The following is a 19,336-nucleotide window of genomic DNA, read 5'->3' on the forward strand; positions in this document are numbered from 1 at the left end:
CTGCTTAATTAAGAGACAGATTAAAAAAAAAATGTTGAAACAGATATTCCATTGATTAAATTGTATCATATATATACTTAATTTTTTTTTTTTACCTTGGATCTTTTTCGATTCGATTATTTACTATTAAAAACCATCGTTGTATTTCAAACCTTCGCTTAATATGTATGTCACACTTGTCATTTGTATTGATCATGGTTTGCGTTTCGTTGCAAAGGTTCAACTCATATATAACTCCAGTCCGTTTATAATCTCAGTAAAACACATGTGAAATATACATGTCTTGATATATTATTCAAACATTTTGTCATGGTGAAAGTGAAACCTTGTGATGAGAAGAAATCCCTCTGACAGAAACCACTATATTTGTAAGTGATTTAAACTGTTATTATGATAGAACCATATATGAAAATAGAAATTCAGTAACTGATTCATGTTTCTGAAACATTACGTTGGCTTCATAGGAAATAATTGTGTACTTAACAAAGTAATTATGGCAGTAGTATATGTATCTATTTTATATTATAATTGAAATAAACAGAAATGTATAAACAATATGGTAACAATTAAGGTAAAAAATCAAAACCTAGGCAGCCTACAGATCAGATCATTGAAAGTTTGTTCTTCCGCAATTATGAAAACATTTCTAAATATTGTTGATTAAATAAAATGTTATATTTATAATACCGTCAATTATGTCATTAAACCAAAGCTTGACAACGATTTTAAATTACAACTGTAAATCTGTACCTTATAAAAGTCCGAAGTTGTTCACTGTATCACTCAATTACATTAAAAGATATTTTCACAACACAATATATTAAACTTCAATACAGATAATTAACAGACAGAAGAAAACAAGGTAAGGAATATATGCAATATTCAATTTGGAAACAAATAATAACAATCAGTAAGATATGTTTTTAATAAAATAGTTCTGCTTTCTATCAAAATGTTAAATCTGTGTTATATATATATTATTATATACTACATTTCTTAAATATTTATTATTAAACAACAAGGTAATATAAAGTATAACTGTTCTATAAAGCTTTTTCAACCTATCATAAACGTACGGAACTATTCATGAAGAACAAGGAGAAACTATATAACAATACGAAACAATAATTGAAAGAATAAGGAGAGCGAGGAAGACAGTTTAAAACTTAAATGGACGTTTCTCTGGTTTCCAGCTTGAGCAAATCTCCTAGCTTCTTCTGTTGACTTGATGCAGCAGCCATTCTCTGTAAAGGAAAAAAAATGCAAGAAACATTTGAATACGGTATCTTTGATATTTAAGGCTAATTTTAGAGAAGGAATGAGATAGTTTTATATTTATACAGCAATTTTGATGTTCATTGCTAATTATTAGTTAAGTTTGACACAACGAATGGGTAAATCTGAGTAATATTGATGTCAATCCTAAACATCCAAAACACGTTCCTTGTAAGTAATGATGTGACCGGATGGAATGGTGTCAAAGGTCAGAATACTTCTTTACATCCATTATTTCTCCACCATCAACATTCAACTCCATATTTAAATGCCTATTTCACATGCAAGTGGAGTAAGACTAGAATAGAATTCCGAACGAGTACAAGGTTAGTCGCACGATTCTTGTACATGGAAAAAATTGAGATGAATGCATATTATAGATACATGTACCAAACAGAAAGAGTACTGAAGCCTATTTATCAGTATGACACCTTTTAAGCTTTACATTACGACATTTAATCAACATGACACTTCAGCAGTCTTACACTCTATCATTATGACACTTCATCTGCATGACACCTTAAATTTGCCATAATGAATTTCGTTAAAGTACAATATATATCTCACAGTAGCTTGTTGGTACCATGACCAATTTCCATTATTTTGATTTCATTTTCACAAGTATATTGATGAATGGAGATTGGATCGTATGCATACTTGTTTCTAAATCAAATTATTCAAACAAACACAAAACATGTCATATAAAACCCAACCCAAAGAAATAACATTAATCTAGCCTTCGACAGTCCATCCAACAATGTGTAAACTTCAATAATTTAACATACTAAATCTACATGCAATGGTGAGAATCTATGTGCATTGTTTTGACTAGCAATTAAAAATACAATTGTCCAGCAACCTTTTAGTTAAGGTTTGATGCATTCCGTTTTGATAATATATATTTGAAGTGTTGTTTTGCCATAAAATGACTTGTCGATTTGCCAAAAAACAAAACAAAACAAAACAAAAAAAACAAGTAGCAAATATCCTTAATATTTTCGTGTGAACTGATCTCAATTTCCTAAACAAAACATGTTCGTTGTCAGTATGCCCGGATGGAATGATGAGCTGGGTGCCTTCAGCATAGTTTGTTTAAGAAATATTGCATCAAATCCACTCCTTTATGGGCAAATACACAACATACCACCTCCAGCAAACATACGCGCTTACATTAAACGATGGAGGTACATTCTTAAATCACGCTTACCCCGTTAAACCAAATCAAATGCAACTGCCGATCATACTAAACATACCAAATCTACTCTAATTGGTCTCTAAGTTTGGGAAAGGACATTGCTACACCCCGAATGAAGTATCTGTGATCCCTCAATACCTAATTTCTTTAAACATCGAGTCTCCCTTGACCGACATGGTTCCTTCAAGAATATGACAATTTAAAATATTTTTCTTCAATTGAATTTATAAAGAGCATCGAGAAAAACAAAACTCAAGACACAGGTTATCTAGCTTCCTTTTGTTGTTGTATAACACTTTAAAAGAACTTGTGATAACAGCCCAAGCTTAAATGTACTTTAATCTTTGATTGTCTTTCTGTGTTGGAAGTGGTCATGATATTATTATGTAACAACCAGAATAACGGAAATATATTGAAAGCTTGTCAGTTTTATAAGTTACCATGTCATTCAATACTTTAATAAACCCGACTCTACAAAACAATGACATTTTACATCTCATCAACATTTTAAAATATGAAATAAGGAAAATACAGGAAGATAAAGTGACATACAACATAAGTAAAACAAAAAAATGTGACTCAACCAAAAAAGTACACAGGGAAATAAATGTGAAGGACATCACAGTTGAGATCTCCACAGGAAAGGTGATGTAAGGGTAGACGGCAGTCTAAGTCAACATTAGATGAGGAGGAGATGGTGATTGCTTTAGAGACAGGCAGAAAAAGTTTGGTCTGAAAAAGGTCATTTTTTAGATTTAAAAAATAGGGTTCTCTTGAGAAACACGTGAAAAACACAATCGTGATGTAAAACTTCAATCTACAAGATTTTTCTGTATAAATCAATAAAGCATTAATTGCCTGTTTTCTTAATGAACTTATACTGAGAGTTTACTGAAGAAAAAAGCTTTCACCTAGATCTTTTTCACTTGACCGTTGTTAGATGGCAGAAACCAATAGACCGCACATATCATTTAGTAATTGCCATAACAATATAATTGCGTGTTGAATGTAACCAACATTTGTGAATATTATAAAGTGTTGTACAAGCAATGTTCCCCCTTTCGCTGACGAATCTTAATTGGACATTATGATAATCTATATTGACTGATTATTTTACCTTAATATTTCTACAGTGATGATTTATTAAAACTTGCATGTGATTCTCACAAATTTGAATTGTTTTCCAGTCCATTGACAATTTCATACAGCCGAGTCATTTATTTTAAAACAGAACCTCATTCAGCCTCCAACACAGCAAACCAAAAACAAAATGTTTTTGAATAAATAATTCAAGTGAAATGACCATTTTAACAGACCAAACTTTCCAGCCTAAGACACAGTGTGTTTGCTGTTGACGGCACATGGATACATAAACAGGTGGATGCTAGCAGTAGTTGACATAGAGGGTCCTGAGTCAACCTTACCTGATTGTATACACATATACTACCTACAAGCATTCTGTCATGATCTCGACTTCTAAAACATCAAAAAATGAAACAATAATGTTCTTCATACATGTTTTTTTATTCTGTATAGGAAAAGTCTGTTTCATTTTAAGAATTCTTAGGTATTAAAAACGGAAATATATATATATTAAGGTGAAAAGTCAAATGGTGATTAAAAGGGATTAGATGTTTGAAGTCATAGGGTACATTCTTTTTAATGCCAAAGAAAATTATGAACTTTCAAGGAATTAATTTAGATAAATGGTTACAGGACGCAGACTTTGTGACAATACAGTACATTCAGCTTTTATATCACTTGCTTCACGTTTTCTTGATCGACCAAATACGATACTAAATGAAAAATGACATTAAAAGAAGTGGTTTTCTGACATTTTTCAGTTGTATTATAGTTCTCTTATAGTGTTAATGTATCCATTCCTGAATTTGAAAGAAGAAAAAGATGGTTGTTAGATCTGTTGAAGAAATGGTTTTTCTTCGCGGAGATTTACTATGACCTACGTTTTTTATTCAATGTATCCTGTCTTCCTAGTGTGTGATTTCCGTATTGATTTTGACCTGCAAGACTGTCTAACTGATTAAACCCTGTGGTATATTTTCCTGTGATAAACACCAATATTATACAATCATTTGGAAACACAGAACACTTATATATCTTATATTTGTGTAAGCAATGTAAAAACAAACATGACAGAACAGAAGAATTTGAAGTTCATTTCATGGGGAATGACCTAGAAAACAAAAGATTATTTTAGATGGATTTTTTTTAAAATAAACTTCTATTGGTTGTTCCTATGCAGGGGAGGGGAAAGATGAGATCAGCTGTAACCCACTGCAAGTCGTATGAGGCGACTGATGTGGAGCCCCCTGCATAATCGGTGTTTTTTTCTATCTTTTGTATAGAGGACACTTAAGAAACCAATACAGATATGCTGCCCCCATTGTAACACTCTTACCAACTCTTCTTTCCTTTTTGGATTTGTCTTACTAGGTACTTTTCTTCACATGACCTTAGGATGTTGTAAAGATGTTAAATCAGATACAACCAAACAGAAATTTAGTCCATATGTTTGCCATTTTAGAAAAAGAAATGTGGCTTTATGTAAATCAAGATCTATTGTATAACGCGACATTTGACTACAAATAATTAAACATTGACACAAGATTATCTGAAGTTCCTTATCATCAGAGATGAACCAGTGATAAAGGTGTGGTGACAAGTTCATTGATGACAGTGCCTGAGGTGCGGTAAATGGCAACTATTGGTTGTTTGTAAAATGTATTGTCTGACAAATTAAACGACCCCCTGGGTATGAACTCCAGGTCTTGTACCCAAACACAAGTAAATATTCCCTAGAAATGTTTTGGATAAGGATCAAAACTAGTGATGTTTATAACCATGTTTATGTCATTAAATAAAGTGGAAAACATGTAGTTTATTGAGTCTCCTTGTACAATTTGGAATATAACAACATGATAAGCAGCCGACATGAGGTTGGGGGCCTTTTTTCTCACTTGAAGTTCATAATCTATCATGAAAACCACGATTCCTGTTTCCAATCAAAAAAACAATTATCATATAAATCATGACTGTCAAAACAGATGATACCAGAACAAAATATTTTCATGTGACATCATGATTAAGATTGACATATTAAGGTTGTAACAAACTCCTTGCATGTTTATCCAATACTTCACAAGTGACACAAAGCGATGGAATGATTATTAAGTGGAATGTACTGTATAATGTTAAATTGTTATAGGTTTATGAATGACAGAAAGAGGTCTGATTAGAAATGTGTAACATGAAAAACAAACCTAATTAAACAAAGCAAGAAAACACACAAAAAACTAAAAAAAAAATATAGGATAAATAAAGAAACAAAAGGTAAAACCTGAAAAGGAATTTACAAATTGAACACTATCTACTCGTTTTGTTTACTACTTCCTGCTCCACAAAAGAGTACAGAAAATCTTATTCAATCTACTCTGAAAATCTTATTCAATCTACTCTGGTTTTGTGTCCTGTTCCACCCAAATTAATATTGTTTTTTTCTAATTGACCTAAGTTACCCCGTACCTTTTACATGTGTGACTGTACATACACAGGCCATACCTACATTTCACTCTTACATTATTGTTTCTGAAATGAAGATCGGCCTTATTGTCATGATTGCAATGAACTACTGTATGCTAGAAAATTTACATTGCAATTCAATTTTCTCATTTTTCACCAACCACGATGAGGGAGAATGTATCAAGACAGCAAATATTTGTACACAGTATATCCTATATAGTAACTACATGTAAAGGGCAAAACTCACATTGGGTGAATATCAATTTTCCTGTGAAGGGCAAATATTTGACGCGGGAAAAGTTTCTTGGTATACAGTTTATGAAGTTAAAGCATTAATTATGCAGCAGTTTTAAACAAAAGTATGAGAGATTTCATGATTTACCATCTTTAAAAAGTTTCTGTGCCATTGATATTACAAGTTTGAATTGTAACAATGACCATCACAGCCGTGCCCCAAACTGGAAAGAGTCAAAAATGATGTTTTTGAAAGATCTTGCATTGCCATAATACTCAACATATTAAGTTGGAGTAGAATCAGAAAAAGAGAGGGGCCAATGGCACCACCTTGGCCATTACCCATACATATGTCAATTATAGGCCACAGTAGCCATGTATGATGAATGAGCGGAAAATTGAATATAAATAAACCATTTGACAGAAAAAAAAAGATAACAAGAAAAACAGTAAAATCAACACGTCCCCTAATTCAACTGGGGGACTTAATTACTAGTACCTTGGTATGTACATAAACAATTAATTTGATTGTTTTTTATGCTTTCTGCATTTTTGTGATTTTTGTTCATCTTTTTACTTTGTTCATTATTTCTTTCAGTGAATGCCTTTTCCTAGTGTTGTTTGGCCCAAACTGACTCTATGGACCACTTTGAATAGTTTACTGGTATGAGTGAACTTTTGTTAGTCTCGAAATGTTTAGAGATAATTTACCTGAAAACTTCTGTGATAAAAATAGGATTTCCATATGATTACTGCAAAACTTTTCCATTCAATGTTAAAATATCTTTTTTTCTTGATTTATATCAAATATATGGTAAACAAACATTCACTGCTCCAGGGCATTATCAGTTTTAAAATGACAAAGGAAATTGTTTGACATATATTCTAGCATCAATTTCAAAAGAAAGTTATATTGTTGCAGATGTAATGGCACAAAGTTACTTTGAACACAACAGCCTATTGTAAGTAAAATTGTGAAAATATCTTATCAACACAATAAATTGACCCAACATACACTAGATGCCCTGAACAACTCTATGGTTCCTCTGAGTTAGCTGTGTTTAACGGTGAGTCGAGTACAAGTGTGACAGTGACCTACCTCAGCATGTAGAGCCTGTTTGGACTGGAAAGCCATTTTCTCCAGTTCAATTTCTACCCATTTGGGTGTATCGGGGATACAATAGGCCACCGCTCCCTTCACAGCCAAGATCACATGCTGCAAATATCAGGTACAAAATTAGCAATGAAGAATGATAGATTAATTCAAAACAAAATACAAAACCAATACTGGCAAAATTGAAACAAGATAAATATTAAATTGAATCAACAGATGAAGAGAAGATACTAAACAGTTACAGCTTGTTTTTGCTACCAAAATATTGGCATTAATTTTGTGGGCGGATTGGTCGAGTGATTAACACTCCGTCCTTCCAAGCAGGCGGCCGGGGTTCCCCGAAGTTGCCGTACGCATGGAATATTAGAGAAAGTTTTTTTCTCCTGCCCAGACAACTCGAACAACCCAGGTGGAGTATAAAATGGTCTGGGGTGGGTGTTGCGGTATCTGTGCTGTAGCATTCAAGTGAGGTGGCACTATGAATGATACCGTTGGAAGCACGGCCCCATTTCAAACAGAACACAATACATCTCCAGCACACACGCAGGCATACACACATAGGGAGATATTAGCCAGGTGGCATAGGGCTAGTAGTTAGCGCCTGATAAGGCAGCTCCTGCGAATTCTTCTATATTGTATTGATTTATATATATGCTAATTGTATTGACTGTATAAAATTGTATATCTATGTACTGTAAAGTGCTTTAGAGTGGCTTATGTTAGCTAGATAGGGCGCTATATCAAATGTTGTATATTATTATTATTATTATTATTATTTTTACAAACTCTGAGGGGTTTTCAATTTAAAGGTAACAAATGAAATATGCATCATATCCATGGTTAACTTGTAAACACAAGTCACAGGTAGGTATTATAACCTAAAACCAGATTACCTGATAATACTGTACATGTTGTGTTTGTGAGGGGTCATATCCACATGCTGCAGAAGACGTTTTTTATTTTAGCATAAGTGGTCAAATATAAATAAAAGATTTTTTTTCTAATTAGTGGAATCTATGTTATCTACATGAACTTTACTTACCTCGACAGCAACAAAGATGATGACAATGTTTACAGCACTGATGTCTGAAGGTAGCAGTTTCTTCACCTCCGGATCCATTCCTATCAAGGCACAGTTGGTGATCACAGCAATGACACTGATAACCTCAAAGGCAACCTGTCATCAAAAAAATAGTTGTAAAAGATCATGCACCAACATGAAATAAAACCAACTGTTCTTGAGGGATAGTAGAAAATATCTTGGCAAGTCAAATGTCAAGCTGGATTTTTCAAAATATCCTATACCAGTAAATGAGGATAAGTAGCAAAGGTCCATTGACACAGAGAAAGGACATATACAGTTTGAGTTGTACATGTGTCATCAAAATAGCAGACGGATGAATGATGCACAAAATGTTTACTGTATTTGGCTCTCTGCATTGATATACTTATTTTTTTATTTTCCATTTCTAGTTATAATTCCTTGTTTTGCCTCTTACAAACACAAGGTCTACTCTTTACGAACCTGCCACGCTCCAATGTTTGATGCTGATTCAGCAAACGGCCTCTGGAACACTCGACACATCTTGAATGCATCAGATCTGATCTCGGTGACGTTGTTGAGCAGAGCCCAGAAAGCAGCCAGAGGAAAGGCGGAGGAGAACAGGAAAACGTAGCCAAACTGGAGGAACATTTCCAGATAATCGTCCATTGTGCCCTTAAAAGGTCAAAACAAAAGAATACAATCCTAAATGGTCCTTATCATTCTAGTTTTTCTTTAGTCTGTTAGAATTGAAAGCAACTGTACACATCACATGGTTGTCTAAGGTTGTTTTTGTGCATCCTGGTTCAAATTGTTTGGTGGCACTGAAAAATTCTGCAATAAATGAGCGCCCTTTGTCTGGAGAGTCCGACAACTTGTTCACCTTACCTCGTACTCGTCCATCGTCGATTCCAGGTTGACCTGTTTCTGTATAGTCTGGTCCATCTCCCCGTTGAAGTATTCCACCTTTTGTATGGCTGCTTCCTTTTGCATCACCTTATCCACCTGCTGTTTCCTACGGCGGACGAAGATGAACGGGACCATTGCTTCTCTCACCTGGCCAATCACCTGCTGGGTCACCAGGAGGGCTGCCAGGTGCTACAATTTAACACAAAATATTTAAATTTGAACTTGTCAAGAAAACTTAGTTTCATTTTTATTATTACTTCATTAATTATTTTTTAATTGGCTTGTTAAGTGTTAAAGATGGTATTACTTCTCTAGTATGGGAAACTTTCACCCACTCAAATACATTTTTGGACGGCGTAAATTCTGCCCTTCATTTGTGAACCGCTTTGAGACGACCTACGAACTAGGTTGTGATAAAGCGGTATAAAAGAACCTCAAATCATTATTATTAACATGTGTAATAAGTATATATGGGATATTTTGTAGTAATGTTTGTTGTCATGATAAATTTGCCCCCATTGTGGAGAGAAAAAAGGCAAAAGTTAAATTTTCCAATACACAGTATTTATCATAGCACAACAATTACAAAATTTAGTCTTATTGTGAAGGCATGTCATGTTTTGTTTTTATACAACAAATATAAAATTCAATTAAACTGTGAAGGCATGCCTAGTCTTCGTTTTATTACAGTTCAACAAATGATAACTTACACTGTGGAGGAGTGTCATGTCTTGGTTTTATTACAGTTCAACAAAAGATAACTAACACTGTGGAGGAGTGTCATGTCTTGGTTTTATTACAGTTCAACAAAAGATAACTTACACTGTGGAGGAGTGTCATGTCTTGGTTTTATTACAGTTCAACAAAAGATAACTAACACTGTGGAGGAGTGTCATGTCTTGGTTTTATTACAGTTCAACAAAAGTTAACTAACACTGCAGAGGAGTGTCATGTCTTGGTTTTATTACAGTTCAACAAAAGATAACTTACACTGCGGAGGAGTGTCATGTCTTGGTTTTATTACAGTTCAACAAAAGATAACTTACACTGCGGAGGAGTGTCATGTCTTGGTTTTATTACAGTTCAACAAAAGATAACTTACACTGCGGAGGAGTGTCATGTCTTGGTTTTATTACAGTTCAACAAAAGATAACTTACACTGCGGAGGAGTGTCATGTCTTGGTTTTATTACAGTTCAACAAAAGATAACTTACACTGCGGAGGAGTGTCATGTCTTGGTTTTATTACAGTTCAACAAAAGATAACTTACACTGCGGAGGAGTGTCATGTCTTGGTTTTATTACAGTTCAACAAAAGATAACTTACACTGCGGAGGAGTGTCATGTCTTGGTTTTATTACAGTTCAACAAAAGATAACTTACACTGCGGAGGAGTGTCATGTCTTGGTTTTATTACAGTTCAACAAAAGATAACTTACACTGCGGAGGAGTGTCATGTCTTGGTTTTATTACAGTTCAACAAAAGATAACTTACACTGCGGAGGAGTGTCATGTCTTGGTTTTATTACAGTTCAACAAAAGATAACTTACACTGCGGAGGAGTGTCATGTCTTGGTTTTATTACAGTTCAACAAAAGATAACTTACACTGCGGAGGAGTGTCATGTCTTGGTTTTATTACAGTTCAACAAAAGATAACTTACACTGCGGAGGAGTGTCATGTCTTGGTTTTATTACAGTTCAACAAAAGATAACTTACACTGCGGAGGAGTGTCATGTCTTGGTTTTATTACAGTTCAACAAAAGATAACTTACACTGCGGAGGAGTGTCATGTCTTGGTTTTATTACAGTTCAACAAAAGATAACTTACACTGCGGAGGAGTGTCATGTCTTGGTTTTATTACAGTTCAACAAAAGATAACTTACACTGCGGAGGAGTGTCATGTCTTGGTTTTATTACAGTTCAACAAAAGATAACTTACACTGCGGAGGAGTGTCATGTCTTGGTTTTATTACAGTTCAACAAAAGATAACTTACACTGCGGAGGAGTGTCATGTCTTGGTTTTATTACAGTTCAACAAAAGATAACTTACACTGCGGAGGAGTGTCATGTCTTGGTTTTATTACAGTTCAACAAAAGATAACTTACACTGCGGAGGAGTGTCATGTCTTGGTTTTATTACAGTTCAACAAAAGATAACTTACACTGCGGAGGAGTGTCATGTCTTGGTTTTATTACAGTTCAACAAAAGATAACTTACACTGCGGAGGAGTGTCATGTCTTGGTTTTATTACAGTTCAACAAAAGATAACTTACACTGCGGAGGAGTGTCATGTCTTGGTTTTATTACAGTTCAACAAAAGATAACTTACACTGCGGAGGAGTGTCATGTCTTGGTTTTATTACAGTTCAACAAAAGATAACTTACACTGCGGAGGAGTGTCATGTCTTGGTTTTATTACAGTTCAACAAAAGATAACTTACACTGCGGAGGAGTGTCATGTCTTGGTTTTATTACAGTTCAACAAATGATAACTTACACTGCGGAGGAGTGTCATGTCTTGGTTTTATTACAGTTCAACAAATGATAACTAACACTGCGGAGGAGTGTCATGTCTTGGTGTTATGACAGTTCAACAAATGATAACTTACACTGTGGAGGAGTGTCATGTCTTGGTTTTATTACAGTTCAACAAATGATAACTTACACTGCGGAGGAGTGTCATGTCTTGGTTTTATTACAGTTCAACAAATGATAACTTACACTGCGGAGGAGTGTCATGTCTTGAAGGTAGAATGCCACATAAAACAGTGAGATGAAACAGTTGACAAAATCAAACTGTAAAAAAACAAATAAAAAATAAATCACATCATTCAAGAAATGTTCCCTGATTTCATTACATAAATAGTTATATAGTTATTGACAAAAACAAACAAATCCATTTGATAAAAAAGTTCTTGACTTTATTATCGCTCCAAAATTATTTGATCTTTTTAATTCAACCAGTTTTTTCTTATTTTTATTTTTTTTATTTAATTAATTTCTTATTTTCCTAACAACATAATGGATAACTGATCAAGCTTAGCATACCAGAATGAGTTTGACGATCAGATGATTATCGTAGGAAGACTGGAGTCGATGGTTTTCTGGGGAGACAAAGCATTTGTTCATTTAGCTCTAGCATACAGCAAATTGATGACCATAAACATTAAATCTAGAACACAAATACTTTACTAACAAAGTTTATTGTTATCATATTGCTACAGAAATACAAATATCCATAATGATCAACCCACTAGCCAAGTTTTATGTATTTACCATGTATACCCCACACAGCTTAATAAAGGGAGTAAACCAAGGATTGTTGTAGTTTTTATGGTATCACATATAAAATGGTACTTGGTCAGGTAGAAACAGGTGCGTTACCAATTCCCAAGCTCTGCAAACGAGCTCAGTGACAAAATCAATGTATCTCTCCGATCAAAGATGTACAGTAAACAAGGGGTTCGATAGACCTGTACCGATTACATGGATATTTAAGCATTAAAAGTGTTATTGAATGTATTTTCCCATTTTGGGCTCTGCCTCAAAGCATCCAGTGGTACATCCTTCTTTTATATATCATTTGATTTCGTTGTGCCAAGGATATTTCATAACTTCTTTGGTTGAATATGATAAACTGGTCAGGTAAATAGTCATGTAGCAGGCTTTTAAAAACTTAAAAACCAAAATTTTAACCATTTTGGACCTTAATCTCCCCAAAGCCAAGTAATAAAACTACACTCTTCCTTTATGTAACAACTTATTGCAAGTTCTCAATGAGCAATTATGTTTCATACTAAATTGGAATGAGATCTATATATTTGTGTATATGGTTAGAGGTACATTAAGACTAAACATACAGGGCCTGTGTTACGACCCCTGGGGACTATGTCCCGAGGGGTGGGGCTAGCTAATCCTGGTAGTGTAATTGTGTACTTTCCTCATGCCAAGCTAGCATTTGTATGATTATAGAATGGAGATCTGAACTTTTTCTATGTATGACCAAGGGAAAATGTCGAACTGAAAATGCTGAGCATATTTTCTCCTAAAACCCCCAAATTACAGTAACTGCCAGTACAAAGGGAGATAATGCCAAGTAAATAGTAACTTCAATCAGTTACCATCAGTAATGATGAATTCTTTTTTTACTTTTATAATCAAAGTTCAAGACATATTTTTTGAGAAAAATAGGAGTTCAACATTCAATGACATACACACATACCGAAATCATTGAGTATTTTGGCGATCTTCCTGTAGAAATTGTTGACAATGCCAATGATGACTGCGTAAATAGCGGTGGGCATGTAGATTAAAGTCATGTTCAGCCACGTCTTGTCCTTGGCGTACACCTCATCAGCCCATGCCTGAACAAACATAAGGATAGACAATAAACGTAAATACACAGATCAACCTCTGCTGCTAAACAACTTCTAAGTAGATGTGATATGGAGTAGAAGACTGCTATCCTGTACACAACCTGTCAGTCTTTGTATTATCTTTAGCTTTAAGTACCAGGATCCATATGTGTATCTGGTTTGTTTATTTGAATTATTGATTGGGTTTTTTCCCCGCTCCCCCCTAACAAAAATGAAATAATCAATGAAATTCTATCTGACCTTTCAGGTTTATATTTTTTTATCGCCAAACCATTTTTACATTTATTTATTCAAAGAGAGGAGGATGTATGCTAGCTATAATCTGGATGTTAATTAATGTTTATTTATCACATACATACAATTTACTTTTAACCTGAAAAAGACAAGAAATTCCATAGAATTATATGTGTCGCCTGCCCCCACTCAGCAACCATGTTGATTTTTCCGTTTGGGTTCGAACTTGAGCAGATAATTGATACTATAAGCATGTGTGAAAATCAAAGCATTCTTTCCCGAGTTACCACATGAAAACTGTTGATGCTAGACAGGCCCCGTCTCTAGAATATTGAACTATTTAGAAAGCATTTCCTTAATAATTTTCATCACTTGGATGTCTGATTCCAGATTCTAAGTTCTGAACTATAGGGCAATAAGCTAGTAGTAAACTACAATTGAGAAATTCTTCATAAAAACTTAGGGGCTGGTAGCCAGTCTACAATGATACCAACAACTTGATCCCTTTAGATCACCTTTGCTTTGCAGGTGACAAAAAAATAAATATCGTCAAAAAGTTTTAAATTATTTCTTGAACAAATAATTCTTTTATTTAGTACAAGTCAAAAAAATAATAAAAAAACAAAACTTACCTGTAAATAAAAATATCCCAACATGAGATAGAACGCCACCATGAGACAGAATCCAACAACAGGAACTGTAACTCCGTAGAACCTCAGCGACCGTTTGTACTTTGGATAGCGTGGCTCTGGCTTGCCTGTCACAGGGTTTTTATCCATGGTGCCATGATACATTGCTCGTGGCTCTTGTGATCGGTTAAGTTCCACGTCCTGAGCCTGTCCCCACTTGAACGACAACTCAGAGCAGTAACGTTTCCATGCCTCCAGGAAAATTGTAGCCCAGATGAGATTGAAGACAGCAAAGATGGCCTCCCGGTACATGCTTTTCCATGACGTGACCAGATAAAGAATCCCTATGAAGGCAGGCGGGATGAGGGCTACTGTATAGAAGCCCAGGAAAGCAAAGTACATGCCGATTTTCTCACCAAAATAATCACGGATTTGGTCTGCAAGAAAATCAAATCTGGGCTCATTCATGTTAAATAGTTGAAAGTAGTGATCAATTCTTAGTAAATATTTTTTTTGCACTGAATTTATCTGTTTTAAACACAATACAGTACAACCTGTCTAATCTGACCCTTTCATATTTTAATATCCTGTCTTATCAAACATAATGATGTTGTCTTATTTGTAATGACAAAACCTGTGCATTCAAACATTCCATCTAATCTGACTTAATCATTGTGTCCTAAAGGTGTCAGATTAGACAAGTTTCATTGTTTTATATTCATTTAACATTAATTTGATATAGACCAAGCTATAACCATTTTGGATTAATTACCTTTACTGCATTCATATACACAGAGCAACAGATGACAAACTGACAAGCTCTCATACATATCTTATCAAGAGCAATAAGTCTATCGAATGACTTTTTTTGCTAGTTTACTTACAAATCGGCTGTTCGTTCGCGAACTTCTTCAGCTGGTACCACTCTGCTCCGAGACGTTTGATCTCCTCTTCATCGTGAAGTGGGTACATCTTGGCAATGATTCCATTACTCACATATTTCTTTACTGCAATTATTTTATCAGAAGTCCTCAATTAACAAAGCCACAGCAGATCATCTGCCAAATTGTCAGACAGACTAACTAACCCAACCGCAAACCAAACGATGGTTGAAATGAAGTCAGTTAACTGCACAAATGTGTAATGCATTGATAAAAAACAATGACTATGTGTAGCAAGTTCCACAAAAATCTACAAAAATACATATGAGCAAAACAGTACCATAAAAGAGATTTAGGTTCATCTAATTCATTGATTTTATTTATAGTTTCTAAATGCAATACAAAGAATTTTGTTGATTTGATAATGAGTTTTACAATTCCTCAAAATTAATCCATTAGTTTAGGAGTTGTTCACACAAATACTCAAATTAAAGAAGGGCAATAACTCTGTCAAACAAATAGGAGTACAGTGTTATTCAGACAAATACTCAAATTAAAGAAGGGCAATAACGCTGTCAAAAAAATAGGAGTACAGTGTTATTCAGACAAATACTCAAATTAAAGAAGGGCAATAACTCTGTCAAACAAATAGAAGTACAATGTTATTCAGACAAATACTCAAAATGAAGATGGACAATAACTCAGTCAAACAAATAGAAGTGCACAAGTGCATGATGAACGGACTGATCATGTGTACGGAGTCTCATTAAACTTAGTCAGGTAGTTTAGAAGAAGCAGTACATACAAATATTTTCTACAGTAACAACAAGTCCCCTTTTCATTGTATACTCAGCTGGTGCTATATTTACTAAAATTCACATATTTTTCAGGATATGAATACATTGGACTAGTGATACTTACTGATGCTGTTTCCAGACAACAGTCTGAACCTCTCATAGCCTGCTATAGCAGTGTCATCTTCTGTGGCCCTGACCGCCTCTAGTTCATGGAGTATAATTTTCTGCTTCTCAGCCATTGTTAAGAAGCTGTCTAGGTCCTCTGTAAGGAATAATTTGAGCCAGAGTTACTTCCCATGCATTATCTACAAACAGCTGATTTTAAACATTCATTTCATTTCATTGTGAATTTTAATTACAGTTCGAACTGTGAAACTTTGTTGACAAACTTTACTTTAGAGGTTGACAGAGAAATCGCTTCAGTCAACGTCTAAAACAAGGGGCAAATACGTGCCAAGCAAGGCAAGCATATCATAAATACCAACCAAAAGATACAAATAACATAGATCCTAATTTCTACTGATGTCACTTACTTGATCCTCTGAAATTGGTGACATCATCGACAGAAAACTCATGATGGTAACCATCACGGTATTCCTTCTTAATATCCATCATGTCTGCTGCCCATAGCAACCGCTCTGTGCTGCCCCCTACATACAGAACTGTTTCCTGTGAAAGTTGAAACCAGTATTAATGAAAAATATTACCATTACTTGAAATAGAACTTGTGTGACTATGATGGGAAGAACCAGGTTTGGGAGGCATATTCATCCCAAAATCAATCAAGTTACCTAAAACCTCTTACTTTTTGGAATTTAATGAGGTTTCCATCAAAATTGACTCATCATGACCCTTTACCCTATGTTCAATAACAGTCCTATGAGACCTGTATTGTCACCTGCTTCTTTCATTATGCAATCAAGAGAAGTTGAAGTGTCAACCTCAATTACATCTGTGTGATTCCATTGTCCTAGGGTGTTTTATGAAATAATAAAAATAATAAGGAAGGATGGTCACCACAACATGGGCCAACTGATCTAAAACGATAACTGATCAAAGAAATATCAAAACTGTCTCGTCATTTTCTGGCCCAAGTTTTTAAGTGCTTTACCATACACACATTTAGTTCTGCAGTGCCTTATACCATTAAGTCTGGTAATTATTTCTTGTAGATAAAATTAACTTGCTGTTGCATTGACCATCTACAGTATGATTTTACAAACATAAAAAAGCACTTACTTTTAAATACTAAAGTTCTATCATGTGTACTTGCCGATTAGTTTGCTAGGCCAGGGAATAGGATAGCGACATGTTAGTTACCATGGTTACATCAGGCTTCGGTAGCTGGGAAGGAGTTTGTTTGAGATCTTACAAAGGGCTGCACCAATTTTTAAGGAATACTGTAAATATGTATACTCTATAGGGTGTTTTTACAACTACGGTTGATAAGATATTATTAGTAATCATAAAAGGTTGTTACTCTCTTGTTCGATTTAGTAAATTTGATAACTAGCTTGCTTAAACAAAGACAATAAATACAAAGCCTCCAGCATACTAGATGGGTTTAAATAGAAATTGCTTCATTCCATGTGTGTGTCCTCCATTGTTCTGCTTCTAATTCCCCCAAACTCTTCATTTTGAATTGCAAATATCAGGATGAAAGATAACAATGAAAATCTAAGTCTGCGAAATAATAAAAGCAGGCAAAGTGTTGACTAGTAGATATTTCTTGAAGCAGTTATATCATACTATTACTAAGTTATAATGTTCAGATCTGCATTGTTTTGGGGTTTTTTAAAGTGATATCACTATAATTCATATCGTTAGGTGTTGTTATTGTTACACTAAGCATCTCCTAGATGATTACTGGGGGGGTACTGGATTTTGTGTATTACTGGAATAGTATACCCACAATAAAATAAAGTTTAAACTAAATGTACTGGATTTGGGGAAAGGGTTACTTTAAATGAGAAGTGAAAATGAATTAAATATTCTTTAAGGAAAATTAACAAGTTGACTGTTGAGGGAAAAGGATTGAGGGAGGGGACCTCTGACTGCTTCCAATGAACCCTTTGTTCCATCATTGTTCTTTCAGCATTATCATAATGACTACACGCCAATTTAAGATTGTCAATGTATGATCTCCAAGACATGTTTACCTCTATTGTATTGCAATGTTAACATGCATTAAACACATTTCCATGATAATATTTTTTACTGCAAGTCTATCATGATTAACATTCTTTATATTGTGTGCCTTTACACCACCTTGGGACAAACTTAGTAAAACAGAATGTTAAAATAAAGTGATGCTACCTAGGGGACAAACAGTGAAGCGTATAGTGGATTTGGAGCGCTGCCACCTGGTGGTGAAACACAGTACAGTAGATCATTAAAATACAGTGCTGCCACCTGTGAAACATTTTTACCACAGTATTACTTAAACTGGGCACTGCCACCTTAAGGAGTCTGATTTTGATACAGCCACACAGAATTGATAAACAACATTCACAAACATAGCTCTGCCACCTCAGATAGTTATTAAGGTAGACCTGAGTGTTTAGTCTGATCTGCTAGACAGTCACCTAATGGTAAATCATTATAATACATGTCATGCCAGAGTACCATGTTACAATTAAAGTAATATTTCATATCAAATTACAATATTTGCTGATCACAAAGACATAATAAGTGAGGATGTATCTGATAATTTGTATTTTTGAAAGTGAAATATTTTGTGCATGTATAATATTTTTCAATAATTCTGTTCTGACATGCTTTACTTTTTAAATAATTTTATCTTAATATGCCTTACAAATAAGTATATCGTCTTAACATATAGAAATTCTATTTCATAACAATTTGGAATGCTTCATATACAGGAGAACGGTTAGTCCAACAAGAGGCCAATGGGCCTTAACGGTCACCTGATATATTTATACAGAGAGTTGATTTTGTTTTTAACATGAACAGAAATATTATTCAAAGTGACAAAAAACAATAAAACCACCTTACTCAATATCTAGCATACAGATTTCAGACTAAAAAGGATTTGAAACTAGCACCTCTGATTCTTAACAAGGAAAATGAAGAAATTTTAGCACA

The 19,336-nt window shown here is 34.4% G+C and overlaps 1 protein-coding gene across 10 annotated transcripts in view; it reads right to left on the reverse strand.

Annotated features, from left to right (window-relative positions):
• Nucleotides 1-974: 974 nt before the first annotated feature.
• Nucleotides 975-19,336, reverse strand: part of LOC110450821 (anoctamin-10-like) — a 41,372-nt gene continuing 23,010 nt past the window's right edge. For 6 of the 10 annotated variants that reach the window (XM_021498573.1, XM_021498568.1, XM_021498569.1 and 3 more), the window contains 12 exons: nucleotides 16,765-16,900; nucleotides 16,356-16,493; nucleotides 15,438-15,560; nucleotides 14,557-14,990; nucleotides 13,537-13,678; nucleotides 12,363-12,418; nucleotides 12,036-12,110; nucleotides 9,289-9,498; nucleotides 8,884-9,075; nucleotides 8,401-8,535; nucleotides 7,344-7,460; nucleotides 975-1,244 (listed from right to left, as the gene is read on the reverse strand). In XM_021498573.1, coding sequence (XP_021354248.1) covers nucleotides 1,167-1,244; nucleotides 7,344-7,460; nucleotides 8,401-8,535; nucleotides 8,884-9,075; nucleotides 9,289-9,498; nucleotides 12,036-12,110; nucleotides 12,363-12,418; nucleotides 13,537-13,678; nucleotides 14,557-14,990; nucleotides 15,438-15,560; nucleotides 16,356-16,493; nucleotides 16,765-16,900 — 1,836 coding nt within the window. In that variant the 3' untranslated portion in view covers nucleotides 975-1,166. Of the gene's footprint in view, nucleotides 1,245-3,894; nucleotides 3,947-6,392; nucleotides 6,469-7,343; nucleotides 7,461-8,400; nucleotides 8,536-8,883; nucleotides 9,076-9,288; nucleotides 9,499-12,035; nucleotides 12,111-12,362; nucleotides 12,419-13,536; nucleotides 13,679-14,556; nucleotides 14,991-15,437; nucleotides 15,561-16,355; nucleotides 16,494-16,764; nucleotides 16,901-19,336 lie in introns of all 10 variants that reach the window. The other 4 variants (XM_021498572.1, XM_021498570.1, XR_002463008.1 and 1 more) reach the window with 3 other exon arrangements.

The sequence above is a fragment of the Mizuhopecten yessoensis genome, unplaced genomic scaffold (genome assembly GCF_002113885.1).
Source record: "Mizuhopecten yessoensis strain PY_sf001 unplaced genomic scaffold, ASM211388v2 scaffold5519, whole genome shotgun sequence".
Classification (NCBI taxonomy): Eukaryota; Metazoa; Mollusca; class Bivalvia; order Pectinida; family Pectinidae; genus Mizuhopecten; species Mizuhopecten yessoensis.